This window comes from Pituophis catenifer, unplaced genomic scaffold (genome assembly GCF_029215685.1).
Source record: "Pituophis catenifer annectens isolate HBS135680 unplaced genomic scaffold, rPitCat1.0.hap2 SCAF_1, whole genome shotgun sequence".
Lineage (NCBI taxonomy): Eukaryota > Metazoa > Chordata > Lepidosauria > Squamata > Colubridae > Pituophis > Pituophis catenifer.
Window position 1 is genome coordinate 307053677 of NW_027256881.1, and position 20078 is coordinate 307073754.

General features: G+C 42.7%; 1 protein-coding gene across 1 annotated transcript in view; it reads left to right on the forward strand.

Moving 5' to 3' along the window:
• The first annotated feature begins 18432 nt into the window (after positions 1 to 18432).
• The window catches only part of SLC24A4 (solute carrier family 24 member 4), a 109048-nt gene continuing 107402 nt past the window's right edge, over positions 18433 to 20078 (forward strand). The window contains exon 1 of the mRNA XM_070931508.1: positions 18433 to 18580. Coding sequence (XP_070787609.1) covers positions 18433 to 18580 — 148 coding nt within the window. The remainder of the gene's footprint in view (positions 18581 to 20078) is intronic.

Below are 20078 nucleotides of genomic sequence, written 5' to 3' on the forward strand. Positions count from 1 at the left end.
CATGAGCACACACCTGTGCATGCGCAAAACCTTCTGTGCATGCGCAGAAGGTAAAAAAACATTACTTCCTGGTTAAAACCAGGAAGTAATGAAACCTGGGTGGCGATCACTACCGGATCGCCGAACCACAGGGAAAAATTGCTACCGGATCTGGCAATCCAGTCCGATCCGAGAGCATTTCACCCCTGGATGGAAGGCTGAGTCAACCTTGAACCTGATGAGATTTGAACTGCTAAATTGCAGGCAGCCGGCAGGCAGCAGAAGTAACCTGCAGTACTGCACTCTAACCACTGCACCACCGCCATAATTGATATATCATGACAATTATTTTCAGTGTGGAGAGAAGTTTGCTAGAACTATAGGCACAGCATTTTATCTCAAAGGCCCTGCATTTATGATGAGATTCCCTTCCCCCCAAATAAAGATTAACCAGAAAAGGGAAATGAGCCGACATAAAAATCCTGTACACCCAGTTTCTCTACTTTTTTGGCTAGGAATGCCAAGTCATACTGAAACTAATTCTAGAGAGTCCTGCAAAGCAAGATAGTTCTGACTCTGGTTAGGACCAAGTCATAACATTAAATTTTTATTTTTATTAAATTAAAATGCATATAATGCATTAATGATTGCTTATTCAAATTAATTGCCTATAAAAGTAGACACCCCAGTTTTGTACGCCATCTGATCTGTTATAAGTGCACAAACCTTTATGTTGTGTTGGAGGCACGCCCTTCTGTACACATAGATATACACAAGTACACATACACATCTGGATTTCAATTTTCAAAACTCTCAGTATGGTTGGGGTTAGAGCATTCTGTGAGTTGAAATCTACACCTCAGAAGTGTACCCAGACAGAGGAAGGCAGAATTAGAATGATTAATTGGGGTTGATAGGCCTGGATTCAAATAACTCCCTAGTCAATGAAACCTTAGTTGCCCTTCCAGTTTTGCAAGGCAGAAGTCTGTATATTGCAGAAGAAGAACTGCTACTGTTGTCCATCTGATTAGTCATGAATTTTAGCACAAAGTTTGAGAATCTAAGCATATGACTTATGTGGAAGTAGGACATGATTGATTGCATCAAACTATTTATCTATCAATTCATTTATTCATTCTTAAATTTTATTATGGCCCAAACTCCAGAAGTTATGTATTTGGCTATTTACTACCCTCCTCCTTTAAATCCAGTAGAAGGAAATTAATTTGAAATTAAAGAACAGACCCTTTTAGATATGACTAATTGTATTTTAAAGTTAAAAGCTAGGGTTGTCTTCCAGCTTTCCTTAAAAGCTGTTGTTTTCTGATTCGAGTCCTATTAAGTCCTTGAGAACATAATTTCAGTGAAGCTGAACTATCAGTTTTCCCTTGCTATAAAGTTTCCATGGACTTTAGGCATGAAGTAACAGCTGTTCCCTATTTCTCTGATTATTAGAACATTGGAGCTATGACTGTACCATAAGGGAAAAAGAGAAAAAAGGGAAGGCTCTGTGTCAGGTCAAAGGAGATGATGTGGAAAGAGGTCTCTGAAGACATCACATGTGCCAACACGTGGGAAAGAAAAAGAAAAGGACATGGATGAATGAACAGGAAAGAATCCACGAAAGAAAAAGGCAGTCATTAGGAAATCAGTCTTCCTTTCCTTCATGGAATGGAAAGATAAAAAACCAGAGGACAAATCATTCAGATCTTGTGATGGTCATTGTATCATCCAGCCCTGTTGCCACCCATTGAAATCCAGACTGGATTTTCTGGATTGGCTTAGAAACGGTTAGGAGAAGCATGGGAGGACAGGCAGTTTAGAGTGCAATAAGAATTGCCCTACCTATCACAAAAGCTCTTCAGTGATTGAGGATCCACAGTCCAAAGAAAACCCTGTAAATGAAGGATGGGCATTAGAAAGGCAAGAGTAACATCACTGCTTTGAGCTGACAGCACCTATTCCAGATGGAGCAAGCTGAGAGCACTGTACACTGCCCTGAGTCCTTCGGGAGAAGGGCGGTATAGAAATAAAATAATAATAATAATAATAATAATAATAATAATAATAATAATAAGTTAATCTTTAGTGAGATTCACAGCCTTTGAGGCTGGTTAATAGCTCAGCAGCTCGAGTCCTAACCAAGGACCTAGGAACTGTTAAGGTATCGTCGGACGATGTAAGCTGTTCCAAGTAAGGTGGTTTTTTGTAGAGTCAAAATGTTCAAGTCCGGCAAATTTAGAATTTCTAAATAGCGGGGTAGCCCTTTGGGTACTGCTCCAAGGGCTCCAATTACAATCGGGACAACACACAATTTCTTTTCCCACAGTCGCTCAACTTCAATTTGCAAGTCCCGGTACTTTGTGATTTTTTCTTGCTGCTTATCTTCAATCCGTGCATCACCAGGTATTGCAATGTCAATGAACCATACTTTTTTTCTTTTCAACTATTGTTATGTCAGGTGTGTTGTGGACCAAGTGCCTGTCAGTCTGAATCCTAAAGTCCCACAAGATCTTGAGTTTCTCATTCTCTAAAACTTTCTCAACCTGATGTTCCCAGTGGTTTTTGCTGTACTCAAATCCAAACTTCTGGCACAATTTCCAGTGAATGATCTTAGCAACACGGTCATGGCGTTGTAGGTAGTCAGTTTGTGAAATTTTGCTGCATCCGCTGATCAGGTGGTCGACTGTCTCATCTTTCTCATTGCAGAGGCGACATTTGCTGTTGGTGGTAACATGTTGAATTTTTGCCTTCATGCAGTTTGTGGCTAGGGCTTGTTCTTGAGCTGCCAAAATAAAGCTTTCTGTTTCTTTTTTCAGTACTACTGATCTTAACCAGTTCCAAGTTAGTTTCTGATCAGCTTTGCCTTCAATACTTTTCAAGTGTTGGCCATGCAGAGCTTTGCTTTTCCAATTTTCAGCTCGCTGCTCAATTACTTCTTTCTTATATACTGCTTTTGTTTTAATTGTCTTTAAAAAGCCTCCTTTATTTACTTCCTTAATCATTGGTTCTTCACTTTTCTGGATGTAATCATTCAAGCTGCGTTTTTCTTCTTCCATAGTCTGCTTTACTTGTAGAGTCCTCGACCACCCTCTGCTCTTGGTAAATATAATCGGTCAACATCACTTTTAGAGTGCAAGGCATGATTCATTGTCATAAGCTTCCTTGTTTTTCTGTCCAAATTGTCTAACTCCATCTGGGTCCAGTCAATTATTCCTGCAGAGTATCTAATCACAGGTATAGCCCAGGTATTTATGGCTTTTATGATGTTTCCTCCACTCAATTTGGACATTAATATCTTACGAATTCGCCGAATGTACTTGGCTGAAGTTGATTCCTTGACTTTATTATGCATTAAGGCAGAGGCTTCTAAAATCCCCAAGTACTTGTAGCCTTCTTCTGATTTTACTGCCTTTATCATTTCTTCATTCTCTAGTTCTATTCCATCCTCTTCTATGATCTTGCCTGCTTTGGTTGCTATTGTTGCACATTGTCAATTCCAAACTGCATACCGATGTCTTGGCTGAATTCTTTTGTGTTTTCAATTAATAAATTCAGTTCAGCTTTTGTTTTACCAAACAGCTTCAAATCATCCATGTATATCAAGTGCGAGATTTTCAGTCCTTTCTTTGCAAGTTCGTATCCACAGTTCATCTTCTTCAAAATGATTGTCAGTGATAGCATTGAGAGTATAAAAAGTAGGGGTGAAAGGGAATCACCCTGGAAAATGCCTCGTTTAATTTCAACTTCACCCAGTTCTTCTTCATTAGCCATAAGTTTCGTTTTCCAGAGGTTCATTGAAGATTCCATGAATTTTTGTATCTTGCTGCTGATGCCTAAGATTTTCAGGCATTTCTTGATCCAGCTATGGGGAACTGAATCAAACACTTTCTTATAGTCTATCCAAGCCATGAACAGGTTGGTTCGTCTTTTCTTTGAGTTCTTTAGGATTAGCTTGTCAATCAGCAATTGATCCTTTGTTCCTCTTGAGTTTTTGCAGCATCCTTTCTGTTCTACAGGAAGCAAGTTATTTCTTTCCAGGTTTATTATTATAATAATAATAATAATAATAATAATAATAATAATAATAATAATAATAATAATATCCCTGATTGATTGAACTGACCACTTTCCATTTGCTCCTATTCTAGCATGCCCATTTCCCACATCAATAGATCTGTACCAGTTTATCCAACTAACAAGATCCCTTAAATGTTCACCTTTTTTAAAAAATGTAGAATGAGATTTTTAGCTATGTGTACTTAACAGTTATAATGTCTGTTTTGCTCCATTCCTCTTTAACTTGTTCAGTTCTTGTCGTACATGTCCTCTTTTTTGTCAGCTTTATAATGCTTCAGCTAGGCATGTTATCTTAGTAAGTCCAGTGGTCCTTTGAAGAGGTGATGAACTGGAATTCCATGTAGTTATTACAGGTAATCCTTGCTTAGGAACCACTCAGTCAGTGGTCTTTCAAAGTTAGGATGATGCATTAACAGAATAAAAGATTTGGAAGGGACCTTGGAGGTCTTCTAGTCCAACCCCTGCTCAAGCAGGAAACCCTATACCATTTCAGACAAATGGTTGTCTAATCTTTTTTTAAAAACTTCTAGCGATGGAGCCCCCACAGCATCTGGAGACAAGCCGTTCCACCTGTTAATTCTTCTCATTGTCAGGAAAATTCTCATTAGGTTGGATCTCTTTTTAATAAGTTTCCATCTGTTGCTTCTTGTTCTGCTTTCAATGTTTTGGAGACTAGGTTGAATTGCTCTTCTTTGTGACAGCCCCTTGGAAGACTGCTATCATGTCATCCCCAAGCCATTTTCTTCATTAGAGTAGACATATCCAATTCCTGCAACCATTCTTCATATGTTTTAGCCTCCAGTCCCTTAATCATCTTTGTTGCTCTAGACCCATGATGGTGAACCTATGGCACACATTCCACAGGTGGCACGTGGAGCCATATCATGGGCACACGAGCATTGCCCTAGCTCATCTCCGGTGTGCACACCAGCCAGCTGATTTTTGGACCTCCTGGGCCCACTGGAAGTCGGAAACAGGCTGTTTCTGGCCTCCAGAGGGCCTCCGGGGGGCCTCTGGGGAGCTGGGGAAGGCTGTTTTTTCGCCCTCCCCAGGCTCCTAGAAAGACTCTGGAGCCTGGGGAGGGCGAAAAAACAGGCCTACTGGGCCCGCTGGGCCATCATGTACCAAGCGGGGGGAGCGCAGGGAGGTTGCGTGCAGGGGAGCGGGGTGCAATGAATTATGGGTGTGGGCACACACACGACCCCCTACTTTTGGCACGTGATGCCAAAAAGGTTAGCCATCACTGCTCTAGACTCTCAACATCTTTTTTGCACTATCCAAATGTGGTCTCGCTGAATAAAGAAACTTATTCAGAGTTGAAGCCATTGCAATGTCCCTATGGTGATGTGATTTGGGTGTTTGGCAACCAGCACACAATTATGAAGGCTGCAAAATCCCACTGTCATTAGATCAGTGATTAGATATTTGTGATCTTCACTGCCAGCTTCCAACAAGGAAAGTCAATGAGGAAATCAGCAGGAAAGTTGCAAGTTGTGGTCATGTAATATTACACTTAACAACCATGTGTGATTTACTTAATGACTACAACTGGAACTGCCTGAACTGCCATTGGGACAGTCACATGATGTTGTGTTTTACAACATAATTTTTTAGCAACAAAGTTGCCTATTCCAATTATTGTTCTTAAGTGATGACTAATTTTACCAGGGGTGTCAAACTCAAGGCCCATGGGCCAGATGTGGCCTGCGGGGTGCTTAGATCTGGCCCACGGGTCCACCCTGGAAACAATGAAGGATTGGCCCATGGTGCCTCTGCCAACGAAAATGGAACTTGGGAGGGCCAGTTTTCACTGGCAGAGCACTGCAGGAGGCCATCACAGCTGAAAACAGAGCCTGGGAGAGGTGCCTCCAACACAAACAATGTCAAGCTGGCCACACCCACCTTGGCCACGCCCACCTGGCCCCTGAGGTCAAATACAATCCTGATGCGGCCCTCAATGAAATCGACACCCCTGAACTATACTGTAGCTACAAAGCACACACTATAATTGGGCAAGACAGGTGGCGGATACCACAGAATAATGAAAGACCGAGAATAGATCTATGGAAAATGTCTACCATGTTAATGAATTGCATTAATTGGAACCTAAGAGAGAGGAAAAAAACTCAGAGCCTTTCTTTCCCTGCCTTCTTTAGACAAGAATTTCAACTCCCATTGGGCAGTTTGCTGTGCAACCACTTAGGTAATAGCAGAGTAACTGATAGGGATGCAGGTGTTAAGTCTTCTGCCTGGGGACCAACTCATTCTTTAATGCAGTGGCAACCATCCAAACCAAGAACAATAAACTATGTTTCACAATTCAGAAGATTTGCAAAGTGCATCAGGGACATTTAAAAAAAATAACAATAAAATAATATTATTTTTATCTGTACCACCATCAAACAACATCATCCGTCTATTTCAGGTCCTTGAGACGGACATGATACTCTAGGTGGATAAAAATACTGAATCCAGTCTAAAAATTTGGTTGACTCTGCAATCAACTATAATAATAGCAACAAAAGTATACTACTACTACTACTACTACTACTACTACTACTACTACTACTAATAATAATAATAATAATAATAATAATAATAATACCACATCAAACAAGGAAAAATAGTGAAAACTGAAGGAATCAAGATGCCCCACGAAAATAACATTAAGAGTCTTGATGAAGATGATTACTACAAAGATTAGAGGTGAATACATCAAGAGAGTAAAGAAGATCTTAAAGTCCAAACTCAATGGAGGAAAAACCATCAAGGCAATCAACACTTAGACAATTCCAGTCATTAGGCACAGTTGGAATAGTGAACTGGATTCAAGCAGAACTAAAAGCAATGGATAGGAAGACCAGAAAAAATAATTACGATGAATCATGCCCTTCATCCTTGCAGTGATATTGACAGACTCAACCTTCCAAGGCAAATAGGTAGGCATGAAATGTTGCAAGTACATCAGATGGTTGAAGAAGAAAAAAGGGCTTTGGAAGAATATCTGAAGGACAATGAAGAAAATGCACTGAAGTTAGTATGTCAAGAAGGGCTACTGACTACTGGAGAGACCAAACTGGCCTACAAGAAAGATAAATAAATAAATAAATAAATAAATAAATAAATAAATAAATAAATAAATAAATAATTTTATTTCTATACCGCCCTTCTCCCGAAGGACTCAGGGCGGTGTACAGCCAATTTAAAAACACAACACACAACAATAATTAAAAATTAAAATAATTACATAGATTTGGCCGATTTAAAACCCCAAACATTTAAAATACCCCAATTAAATTATTAAGTTGATAGCCCTGCCTGGCGGAATAACAGGGTCTTCAGTGCGCAACGAAACACTCGGAGGTCGGAGATCTTGCGTATTTCCGGGGGCAGTTCATTCCACAGGGCTGGGGCTCCCACAGAGAAGGCCCTCCCCCTGGGTGTCGCCAGCCGACATAACTTGGCTGATGGCACCCTGAGGAGACCCTCTCTGTGGGAGCGGACTGGTCGGTGGGAGGCTATTGGTGGCAGAAGACGGTCTCGAAGGTACCCGGGTCCTATGCCATGGAGCGCTTTAAAGGTGGTAACCAACACCTTGAATCGCACCCGGAAGACCACTGGGAGCCAGTGCAGCTCGCGCAGGAGGGGTGTCACGCGGGCACAACGAGTTGCGCCCATAACCACCCGCGCGGCCGCATTCTGGACCAGTTGGAGCCTCCGAGTGCTCTTCAAGGGGAGCCCCATGTAGAGAGCATTACAATAGTCCAGCCGGGAGGTGACAAGGGCATGAGTGACCGTGCGCTTTGATCAAATGCAGAACAGAATGGAAGCAAGAGAAGACAAAGCACTACATGACCAGTACATTAAAAAAAATAGCAAGGAAAGCAGAAAATAACAAGACCTGGCAATGGCTAAGGGCAGGAAATTTGAAGAAAGGGATCAAGAGACTAATTCTGGCTGCACAAGACCAAGCCTTAAGGACAAATGCATACAAAGCCAGAATTGAGAAGACCGCAACAGACAGTAAATACTGTCTACACAAAGAAACTGAAGAAACAGTGGACCACCTGGTAAGTTGCTGCAAGAAGATTGCCCAAACTGACTACAAGCAGCGGCATGACAAAGTAGCAACATTAGTGCATTGGAAGATCTGCAAGAAATATCATTTGTCTGCAAGCAAGAACTGGTGGGACCATAAAATAGAAAAAGTCATAGAAAATGAAGAAGTTAAATTGCTCTAGGACTTTAGAATTCAAACAGAGAGGCACCATCCTGTGATGATATCTGTAACACCATCAAACATCCAGATCTGCCTATCCCAGGTCCTTGGTAAGGACTCAATAGGTAGACAAAAATGCCAAATCCAGTCTGAATATCTGGTTGACTGTGCGATAATCAGTAACAATACTCTTTGTGTTATGAGATAACTCCTTCAGCAAGGAGAAACTGCTTTTTCATTTTTGTGCAAGCTATTTGTGAAGTGTATTATGGGTAGTGTGCAGGGCAAACAATATTCATTTGTGATAAATGAATCCATTAATGCTCCATTAATTAAAACTATATTAAAGATCTAATAATGCTAGTTACATAAACCAGTTTTTTGATTTGGGTAAATATATGTGTTTGTCCTATGTAGGCATGTTTTATAATTCCTGTCTTGATTCTCAGGTATATCACTAGGCAAACCAAAGAATGAATGTTGTCCAGGATGTGGGAGTTCCTACACTGAAACTATTTGATCTACTTTGAGCAAATATAATTGTCATGCTTGGAATATTAAGAACAAGGAATCAATCAGTCAGAAAGCTATAAAATAAGGGCTTCATTGGTTCTTAGAGTTTGAGGAAATGCCATAGTAGCAATTATTCGGTGCTTTATGTAAATTGCCCAGCAACTGGACAGAGCCAGGGGGGTTCTAATAAATAAAAAGCAACATTTAAGCATTTCCAGGTTAGTGTTTACATTTCTTTAGAATCTGGCAGTATTTTGATGAGATCTAGAGGTGGTGTTAGACACCACAGGAGCAACAGTTTTAAAAATGCAAGGGACTGCAAACTTTACATAGCAGTTTCAGCGTCTCTGAGAATGATGCCAGTGAGAATGTGAGCCCTTGGGAGAGCTATGTTTGTTGTTAACATCAAAAGGTAAAGGATGAACCTTTGACTCATTCAAATAGCAGTAATGATAAGAGGAACTCTACAAGCACAAGGGAAGCGAACCCATTTCAAGGCAGAAGGCAAGAAAACTGTTGCTGAGAATATTATACAGATACAATTAAAATGTTTAGGTTGGCACTTTCCGGTGGCGATGTTGTGGCAGTGCAGAGGAAAGAGGACGGTCTCCATCCTTCAACTCTAATTTTTTTTCATGATTGGGGACCCTTTGGGGCACGGAGAGCCTGGAGAGCCACGCGAAATAAAGGGGACGCCTGGAGGGTAGCGAGGTGAAAGGCGATCACCAGCTGCAACAAAAGGAAACCCCTTAAACCTGGTGTGAAAGCATCTGCCGGGGTGGGCATGGCCAGGGTGGGTGTGGCCAGCTTGACATCACTTGTGTCGGGGACGCCTTTGTGGTGGCCTGAGTGCTTTGCCAGAGAAAATGAGCTCCCGAGCTCTGTTTTCAGCTGCAATGGCCTCCTGCCACCCAGTGCCAGTGAAAATGGAGCTCCGGGGGGGGGGGGGGGGCTCCGAGCTCCGTTTTCACTGGCAGAGGCAGCAGGAGGCTATTGCAGCCAAAAACAGAGCCTGCCTAGCTCTGTTTTCGCTGGCAGAGGCACTGCAGGCCGGTTCTTTGCTGTTCCTAGGGCAGCCCCACAGGTCAGATCTAAGCACCCCATAGGCCAGATCCGGCCCCCAGGCCTTGAGGTTTATATAAGTTTGGGTGCCAGCTGATAAGAGCCCCAGAAGATTCTTCCTCTTTTCGTCCATCTTCGTTGTCAAGTTCCTACGTGGTCTTCCTGTTTATTTGCAATATGGATTTTCCTCTCTAAAAACTGGGTTTCTTTCATGCCCTCTAACATTATAGAGAGAAAAAGACCCAAGTGGCCTTCATAATAAACTATTGAGAAACTGCCTCTGTCTGAACCTGCATTTGAACGTGTGTTGTAATTTTCATGATGTAGTTACAGTATCGTATTGCTTGTACTTCTCTTGTTGCTGTGAAGTGAAAATGGGGATAATCGAAGCAATGCTTTTATCCAAGGATGCTCAAGTAAAATGCAATTATGATAGGCTGCCATCGGTCAGGTTGAATCTCTGGGCACATCTTAGGAGTTCCAACTTGTCTATCTAACTAAGGGATCCTTTTGCCAAAGACTTCTCCCTTCAGGTCAGGACTGAGAAAAAAAATGGAAAGGTGGATACCTTGGATCAGAGATCTTCAAACTTGGCAGCTTTAAGACTTGTGGACTTCAACTCCCAGAATTCTCCAGCCAGCTATGCTATCCACAAGCCTTAAAGCTGCCAAGTTTGAAGACCTCTGACTTGGATCTTGTTATTCAAAACCCAGAAGTAACAACAACAAGAACAAGAACAACAACCACTACCACTACCAAACAAAATCGGAGAAATTGTGTAGCAATAAAATAAAGGTTTTAATGAGAAATTCCTTTGTTCACACAATTCTGTGAGTATAAAAAGAAAGGATGTTGGGAAATGGGGAATACATGGAAGAAAAGCAAGGGCAAAAATTACCCGGAGAATTTTCTATAGGAAATCAATACAGAGCTTGAATTTCAGCACATGTTCAAATTCTCACAGAGAATTGCACGCTGCTTAGATAGCGTGAAAGCCTGTAGCTAAACAGGCTTTCTTTTCTTCCTAAATTTTACATAATATAATAATGTACGCACTGTAATATGGGAGATAAGTAGAAAGCAACTTCTTTAGGGAGAATGATATAAATCCAGAAATGTGATTTTTTAAATGTTTACTTGGTTTAAATACCTTGAAGCACATCTTTGCGTTAACACCCTATTCCTATTTTGGCATTTCATAACATGTAGAAATCATACAATATTTTCCGATGAGCACAGCTATGCCTCCACACATATGGCGTAAACAAATAAACAAACATTTTAAGCAATTTAGAGAGCTGATCATTCTCACAAATATGACCCTGAGTTTAGCTTATTTAGATCTACTATTTATTTATTTGTTTGTTTGTTTGTTTGTTAAACATGTACAAGATAGCAAGTATAGGTATGAACATAAACATAAATAAAGGAAGTAAATACAAATAAATGGGGACAGTAAGACAGGGACGGTAGGCACGCTGATGCACTTATGCACACCCCATTACTTAAGAAGGGAGTGAGGTCCACGGTGAAACTGTGAGGGTTTGAGGCTGTAACAACGGAGTTGGATAGAGCATTCCAGGCATTGACCACTCTGTTGTTGAAATCGTATTTCCTGCAATCGAGTTTGAAGCGGTTTACCTTGAGTTTGTATTGATCGTTTGCCCATGTATTATTGTGGTTAAAACTGAAGAAGTCATTGACAGACAAGACATTGTAGCAGAAAATTTTGTGTACTATGCTTAAATCGGACCACAGGCAGCGCAATTCCAGATTGTCCAAGCCCAAAATTTTAAGCCTGGTGGCATAGGGAATTCTATTGTGAGTAGAGGAGTGGAGTACTCTTCTCGTGAAATATGTCTGAACCCGCTCAATCATGTTAATGTCCGAAATACAGTGTGGGTTCCAGGTCAAATAGGGCTGCATTTAAGAGCAGGAGGAATTCAGGCATCTTGTTTATGAGACTTCTTGCGTTAAGTAACTTGCATTTTAGGCCTATAGGGGTGGACCTGGAAGAAGTTGGAGGTGTGCATGCCTAATTTAAATTGTTGGGGGGGGGTTGAGATGGAGGCCACTGGTCCTGCATTTAATACAGTCAGTGCGGTAGTCTATGTACAGGTCAGTCTCTTCTTGATGCTGGCGTCTCTTGAGCTCCGAGCGAAGCTCGTGGCACATTATAGTATGGACAGGTCGGTTCATGAACAAAGTTTCTTATGATTTGTGCAGCTTTAAGCGAGTGAGTTTATTGTGGAGATGAATTTGCGTTTGCTAGTTTCACTCTTGCAAACAACTCTGCAGAAGCGTGGGGCCGCCAAGCCATCGCTGTTCTTGAACTCAGGACCGTAGCAGGAAATGTCAATGATTTCATCAGGAGTGATGATTGATGCCTGGAAGTTGTTGATGATATCACAAATCTTTGTGATGTCATCGGTGTCAGGCCTGGCAGCCATCTTTTGCATTGGACCTTCAGGCCTGCCACATTTACTACTGTGGGAAACTGGGAGGGGTGATATATAGTCATAATAACATTCCTTTCTCAGAGAGTCAAGGACATCTTGCCCTGCAACTTGCCTCTGAGTCTTCTTTCGTTGGGAGTGTTACTTGGAACCCTGACAATCGGATTCGTTGGTATCATCCAGTCCAAATAAGATTACATTGGGACACTTCTGTTCGTGTTCAATCGCTTCTTTCACAAGGATGGAGATGTTACTCGCAGGATTAGTAGTTACCTGTGGTTGGGGTAGTTGTGTTGGAATAGGATTATGGGATATTAGTGCTTCGCTTTTCTGCATTTTTTCTTTTTCTTCAAGGGATGCTAATCGCACTTCTATGGTGTCCACCTGTTTGGGTAGAACAATAAATTTGTCCAGTCTGGGCTTATATGATGGGCAGAATAGTGGAAATACAAACTGGGAGGTTTTAAGTGAAGCTGATTGCAGGAACTGGGCTACGCCTTTTGTTAACCCCAAGCACTTGTGGTGAGCATACGTATCACATAGGGAGCACTTCATGGTACTCTCATCCTCCTCTAATGCTTCTGTACAGATGAAGCACATGCAGGAGTTGTATGGCTCATTAGTAGCAATCTCCTTCTTTTTGGGTGCTGGTTTGGCAGTAGTGTGTTTGCCTGACGTGGCGGGTTTGCACAGTGTTTCTTGCAGGTTTTAACTTTGCAAAGGAGCACTTCTTGCTTGCTGGATTTCACTGGGCAGCCGGATGGTTGATTTCCCTTCCTCCCGGTTCGTCTCGCATGCTCATGTGCATGTGCAGCTAGTGGCAGCTTCAACCTCTACTAGCTCACCTTGTTGGTCTTTGGGAGATTGACTTCCCTTTGTAGTAGCTAACCAGACTTGCTCCCCGGCTTCGCTGCGGCTGTTTGTTAGTCTTGCTGCTTGCCGCTTATTTTTGCATTGTGGGGACTCCCCAGCTTACTCCCTACTCTCCCCAGCTTCACTGCTTGTCTATGGCTGGGGCCTCTTGGGTCTCTTTCTCTACTTTCCTCTCAGGCCTCTTTCTCTACCTCTTGGGCCTCTTAGCTTGTAAGAGGCCTCTGGCCTCTACTATATTAACAGAAATTATCAAAATCCATACACAAAGAAAATATATCCTCCCCCCCCCTCTGGAACTTAATGATTAAATTCCTAAATCAAATTATGCAGTGGGTTTGGTTTTTTGGTTCTGCTTTATTTTGGTGTTTTTGACTGTATATGCCTAGCTACTTGCAATTTGTAAACTAAGATGTACAGCAGTGGTGAAATCCAAATTGTTTTAATCCAAATTGCCTACTGGTTCTGTGAGCGTGGCTTGGTGGACCCAGTAAGGCTTGGTGAGTGTGGCTTGGTGGGCGTTGTAGGGGAAGGATACTGCAAAATCCCCATTTCCTCTCCACTCTGGGGCCAGCCAGAGGTGGTATTTGCCGGTTCTCCAAACTACTCAAAATTTCCGTTACTGGTTCTCCAAACTGCTCAAAATGTCTGCTACCGGTTCTCCAGAACCTGCTGGATTTCACTCCTGATTTACAGCTAAATACGATGTATGAACCCAATCATCGGGAGTTATTTGACAGACCATTGTAAAAGCCATCATTAACTTTATATGATGTGTGAATACATCCAGTGTATTATTATCTTTTTGTAATCTTGCTTTCTGATTCCAATTATGCTCTAAATATCAAACCAGAATCAAGATAAATTTCTCATGGAATTGTTGGAAGAAATATCCATCTGTGTTCAGTTCCAAGTGGGGAAAAACACACTGGAAACATGGAAAATGCTTGGAAATATGGTTTAATGGTGGACAGGATCACATGGTTTGAGTTCCTGAACAGAAAAAGGGCTGAGATGCTGAGCGTGCCTTGGTTTTATGCCCGTGCTTTGAGCTTCCTGGGGCACAGGAAGAGTATCCTGATTGGTTGTCAGATTCCCAGGGGGTGTGGGTTTTAGCTAGCCTTGCTGGCTGATATAATCTTCCCAGGTGCCATGTGGTAAGTTTCTGTTGCTAGATGGGTCCTATTGTGTTGCAGATGATGGTCCATTGACAAAGGTGGGGGGAATGAGTGAGCTTAGCTGAGGCCTTAATGGCCCCTTGACAAAGGTGGGGGGAGGCAGAAAGCTGCTTTGTCTTTAAAAGATGTTTCTCCATTTCTCATCCAGGGAAATATAATATTCTGCCTTTTTTAATATTTCCTAAAATATTTCATTCTTCTAGGAGAGGGGTGGGTGCTAACTTCCTACAGAACCATGCTTTCTCATTCTCCAGCTGTTATGGAAAACTTGCCTTCAAATTCCTGCAGATTGACAAAAAGAAGTATGGAAATGTATTTTTAATATAACCAAAATTGTAGATTTTTGTTACTGTACTTTATTTCTCAGGAGCAATACAGTCTCTTCTGTTGAAGATATTTTTTCTATCCCGAGCAACTGATTCATAGAGAAGTTTTTTGTGACAAAAATAAAATAATTGACAGCACAATTACATAATAATTTATTTCCCAGCTGATGTTAGTCCAGAGCACCTCTAGGTATTTTCACATGGAATACGGTGCTTTCATGTTCTTCTGCCTCATCCGAGTTTCCATGGTGACATGGCTCAAACATTTCTGAGAAAGGTGAAATATAAAGCCATCTGTTCCTCAATATTTAGGGCTTTCAGTATTTAAATGACACAACCAGCAAGAGAGCCAGCCAACAGGGCAGGGAACCTACTTCTCCTCAGCCTCAGGACATCTGGCTGTTTCTCTTATTCAAGAGTGCACTGTGGTCCATCATTTTGCTTTCTCTTGTTGGTGCAGGGAATAATTGATTTCAACCAGGATGTTTGAGCACCGCATTATTTGGATACTGCAAAGCAGCTTATTGCAGATATTTTTACATTAAGCAAAATGGATATCAACATGATTCAATCAGGCCTTAGAGTTCATTTGGCACACAGTCAGGTGTTAAAGCCATATTTCTGAGAATGTATTCTGCTTAAAATGCTGGGGCTGAACAAAATGCATCTGTGGCATCAAGATTCTTCAAGTCTGTTTAATCAAACTAAGCATCGCTATCGTTGATTTATATGGTCTTCTGTAGTTTTAGATGGTGATCGTTTCTACAGAGCTCCAGGTTCTTCAATAACTACTGGAAACCAAAATGGGTTTAATAGCATCTTTTCATACTGTTACATAGTATGAAAAGAGATAAGCTTTTGCGAGCTACAGATGCTCCTCAGATGCTTATGCCTTTTCATAAGTTAGTATGACAAGGTGATGATTTGGGGCTATCGTAGACTAACGTGACTCTCTTCTCTAACGTGACTCTCTTCTCTATGTCCACAAATACTAGGGCATCTTTCAATTCGAGGCATTCTTGTTCTTTCTCCTAATCTCTTGTTCATAGAAGCTCATTAAAAGTGGGTATCTGAAATAATTAGGGGTACAATAACTTGATAAAGTTATTTACAAGTGACTAGAAAGCACTCCTCAAAATACTTAAAACACGTAATTCTTTATTAAACTTTCACATATGGGTTTATTAATCCACTCAGACCAAATAAGGTCAGGCTTCCACCCAAGGATAGGCTGATGGTAGGTATCATTTCCTGGCACAGGCACTCTGAGATGCCCTACTTAAATGTGCCCATGCGCTTAAAAGCTTGCATCTGGGTAATGCTTCTTCAAATGCATCCAAAAGGGTACAGCAAAAATATGTCACGACGCTGGCATCATCTTAAGCTGCTAAATGGCACTAATACTGGGGCTATTCTCTCCATAAAAAGCAATGCTGATTAAGAGCCAAAGGTCATTTTCAGAATCAGTTTTCAATGCCAGAATTCAGCTCAGGAAAAATGAAGTGGCAGTGAGCATATGCAAAATGTCTTTAACTAATTGCTAGAATCAGTTCCACAACCTGGAGGAGCCTTGGTAGCACAGTGGACTAATGCACTGTTATTAACTGTTATTAACATCTGCTGCTTGCAATTACTGCAAGTTCAAATCCCACCAGGCTCAAGGTTGACTTAGCCTTCCATCCTTTCAAAGGTAGGTGAAATAAGGACCCAGATTGTGGGGGCAATAAACTGACTTTGTATAAATATATACAAAAGTATGAAGGCTATTGCTTAACGCATTGTAAGCTGCTCTGAGTCTCCGGAAAAGGGCGGCATATAAATTAAAGCAAAAAAAACAAAAACAAAACCTGGGTCTGGATTCAAACTTGAACTCTAAAGCATCTCAGCTTTATAAATCTGCAGGACTGGGGAAGATTGCTCCTGGGTCGCCTCTTATCTTGCAGTTAGTGATAAGAAATTATTTCAGTTTTGATATTTTTATTAAAGAATTTGCTACATCTAACACTGAACAACAAAACTTTGATTAGCCATTTAGAGTTTTCATCCCAGCAAGAATAATAATGTCAGTCTTCCTTTTGGCAGGTGGTTTTTTTTAAAAAACTTGGTGACAGCAGAAACCTTTGCTAAAATTCTATATCGGATTTAACATACACTGTAAATGATAAACATAACATTAGTATCAAGGCAGTCAAGTTTTTAATATTTTCATAGCACGGTTTCTAATGACTACAAGTATATCCTTTGTGAAAGTTTACCGCATTCCTGAAATAATAAAATTAAATTTGCTATGATTTCCGTTGCATTCTTTCCGCCAACAGCATGTTCAGTCTGGGCCACATATATGGCAAAAGAGGGAATGGATCATAGGAATCCGTGCTCCTAATTATTAATGAACCCAACAATTAGATTCTAATTATGTTTCAATTACATGTCGTTTTCTCCAGCAACTTCATCCAATTCTCACCCCTTCCTGGCTTTACTTTTATTACGTCTTATTATCTGCAAGAATCGTCTGAAAACCTGTAACCATTCCCGAGATAAGGCAACGTCTCTGACCGTTTCCGAGTACTGTACAATCCTAACTCCCGTCCTTTGGCTTGGATGGAGCAAAGTAGGCTGCGCGTTGATTCTGAATATAACTCCGGCGCCGTCTCACGAGCACATGCTCTTTGCACGCTTCATCAGCGCGTGCAGAGCCCTGCCTGGCGCTAAACGAAGAAGGGATAATGCCTGCGCTATTTAGGGGAAAAGATTAATTTAGCCAGCTAATCTCCATGCAGCCGCCTGGCCACCGCGGGGAAAACCACACGGATCATATAATGTTGTAATCAAGGAGATAACGGCCCCCGGGGGCGGGGTGGGAGGGGGAAAGCGCGCATGCGTATTGCCGGCGGGGTGGGGGGGCGTTGGGAGGACTCAGGTGCTCAGGTTGGGAAAGTTGCCCGGGAATCGAACGGCGGGCGAAGGTTGCGCCGGGGCAATTTCCACGCAGGAAAACGCCGCACAGGAATTTGCTCCGCTTGCCTTCCCGGGAACGCCGATCAAAGGCAGGCGCGGCGTGGGCGGACGGTGCACTTGAGCGTCCGATTCGAGGCAGGGGAGATGCTGCTGCTGCTGCTGCTGCTGAGGCTGCTGCCGCTTCCAGCGACGAAGATCGCGGGTTCCGCCGCCTTGGCTGCCCCCGGCAACGGCGGAGGGAAGGACGGGAAGGGGATCTGAAACTTTCCAGTGGGATGCTGAAGGGAGCCGGGCTCCCCCCGCCGCTGCCGCCGCCGCCTTAACCTCCTGCATCGCTCGCTTTCTTCCTCAGTCGCCCGGGCGCGCCTGGAGCCTGTTCCGCTGCCGGAGCTCGGCGCCCTCGGATGCCGCCTTTCCAGCTACATCTCTGCCGCCGGCGGGGATTGTTGGCTCGGTTTTGCCCTCCGCCTGCAGGGGCGCGACCGTTCCCTCGCGCTGCCCGGTGGCGGCGAGGCTGAGGGGGCTCGGCCCGAGCGAAGATCACGGGCGGAGAAAGTCGCCCCCGCCGCCAGGGGAGGCTTTGGCCGCGGCTGCCGGTCCCCTCTCGCGGGATTCCCTCCCTTTCTCGGAGGTGCGCGTCGTCCTTGGCCGTGGTTATGAAACCCTCCGCGGGGATCCCCTTCGAGTGAGCCCCTCCGGCCAAGTCGCGAGGACCCGCCTCGCCTCCTTCTCGCCTTCCCGCAGCCCCCCCCGCCCCCCTGCAAGAGCGTCCTCAGCCGTCCCGGCTCGCCATGGGGCTGGAGGTCCCGCCGCCGAGCGTCCCTTCGAAGCCGCCGCTCGCCAAACTGAGGAAAGTTCGCAAGAGGCGGGAGATGCTGCTGCAACAGCTGGGCTTCGTCTGCGGGATCCTCTTTTTTGTTTGGTGCATGGCCAAGCTAGGTAGGTGGGCGGGTGGCCCCCTGTGTGTGTGTGTTGTGTTGTCTTGTGTGTTGTGTGTTTGCGTGTTTGCGTGTTTGCGTGCAGTGACCTACAAGATATGCAGGTGGATTGCACGCATATTCCCATGGCTGTGGAAGAGGGAAGCTGGGAGAAACGGCTAACCTGGCATAAATAGGGCATCTCTGCCTCTTGTATGTCATCCTTGCCAATCTGCCCAGGTAACAGTGATTTTGTGTCATTTCATTCAGCAGGGAATGGTTCTTGGTGCCTGAATTGCAGTGCATCAGGATGTGAGACCTGCATCTAATGGCCTGTTTCCTTGTTCCTGTTCAGTGAGGCACTCTCTGGAAAACATACGAGCAAGAGGTTTCACCTGTTGTGGCCCGTGAAAGTTCAGTGGAGCCCTCATAATAGTGGCCATGCCAGATACGTTTGTGTAATCCATTTGAATAATGTGCAAGTGACCCACAGCAGTTTCATAAATTATGAATTATATTAGTGCTTCCTTATGGTTTTGTTTTATTTTGGTGCTTGAACTGTTGTCAATACAGTAGCAGTGTTCTAGCCGGTCCTTAGGATCCTTCCATTTATTTTGAAGTGTCTGATATTTCCCTAAATATGTATTTTCAGAGTTACAGTATTACTTATTGAAAGGATGTGTCCTACTTCTTGATCTACAGTGCGGAGTTGTGTATTATATTTTAGGCAAGAACTGGGGAGGGGGAGGGTCATTTGATCTCAAGGGGAACCAATACATAAGGGATTCATTATTGTTAAGCAGATACCGCAGAACTTGTTTTAACAAGTAGTAATACCAAGAAGATTTGTGTATTTTTCTTTCCTAGAAACAAAAACCTATTAATATGTATTCATTTTAGAATTGTTCATGTGACTTACACATGCAATGTCTAAACCAAAGTGAATCTGAGAATCAAAACTGGAGATACTTAGTAATGGAATTCACATTTTTCCAAGTGGTATGGGTTAGAAGTGATTTTCATGATTGCATAATAATGAATTGAATTAATAATGATTACGAAATTAGAGGAAGAGCAGAGGAAAAGAAGTATCTGTGGTATAACATTGTATGCTATTGCAGGTAGCTATTTGGTGACTGTCCCATGTCTTGATACATTGTACAAAAAAGCCAACAGTGAGCTCCCAATGGGAGAGATGTTTTCTGGAAAACGATGATGATTGTATTTAATGCACTCCATCCACGCCTTTAGGAGAGTCCCTTGCCAACTGAGTTACATAAAGGTGGTGAACAGAAATTGCACCACTCCCAACAGTGTTTTATGTTTCTTTTAGGCTGCTCACTTTGTATATGTTCCAAAATGGGCAGGTTGAAAGTAAGGTTGCCATTCAATGTTTAGAAATGATCAGCTATGGACTTTTGATGTCTCTTCTATGGAGTTTGATGAGGGTTTACAAGATGAGAAGCTAGGATGATCTGTCATGTTCTAAAGGATATGTTATTATATCCCTGCACTATGGC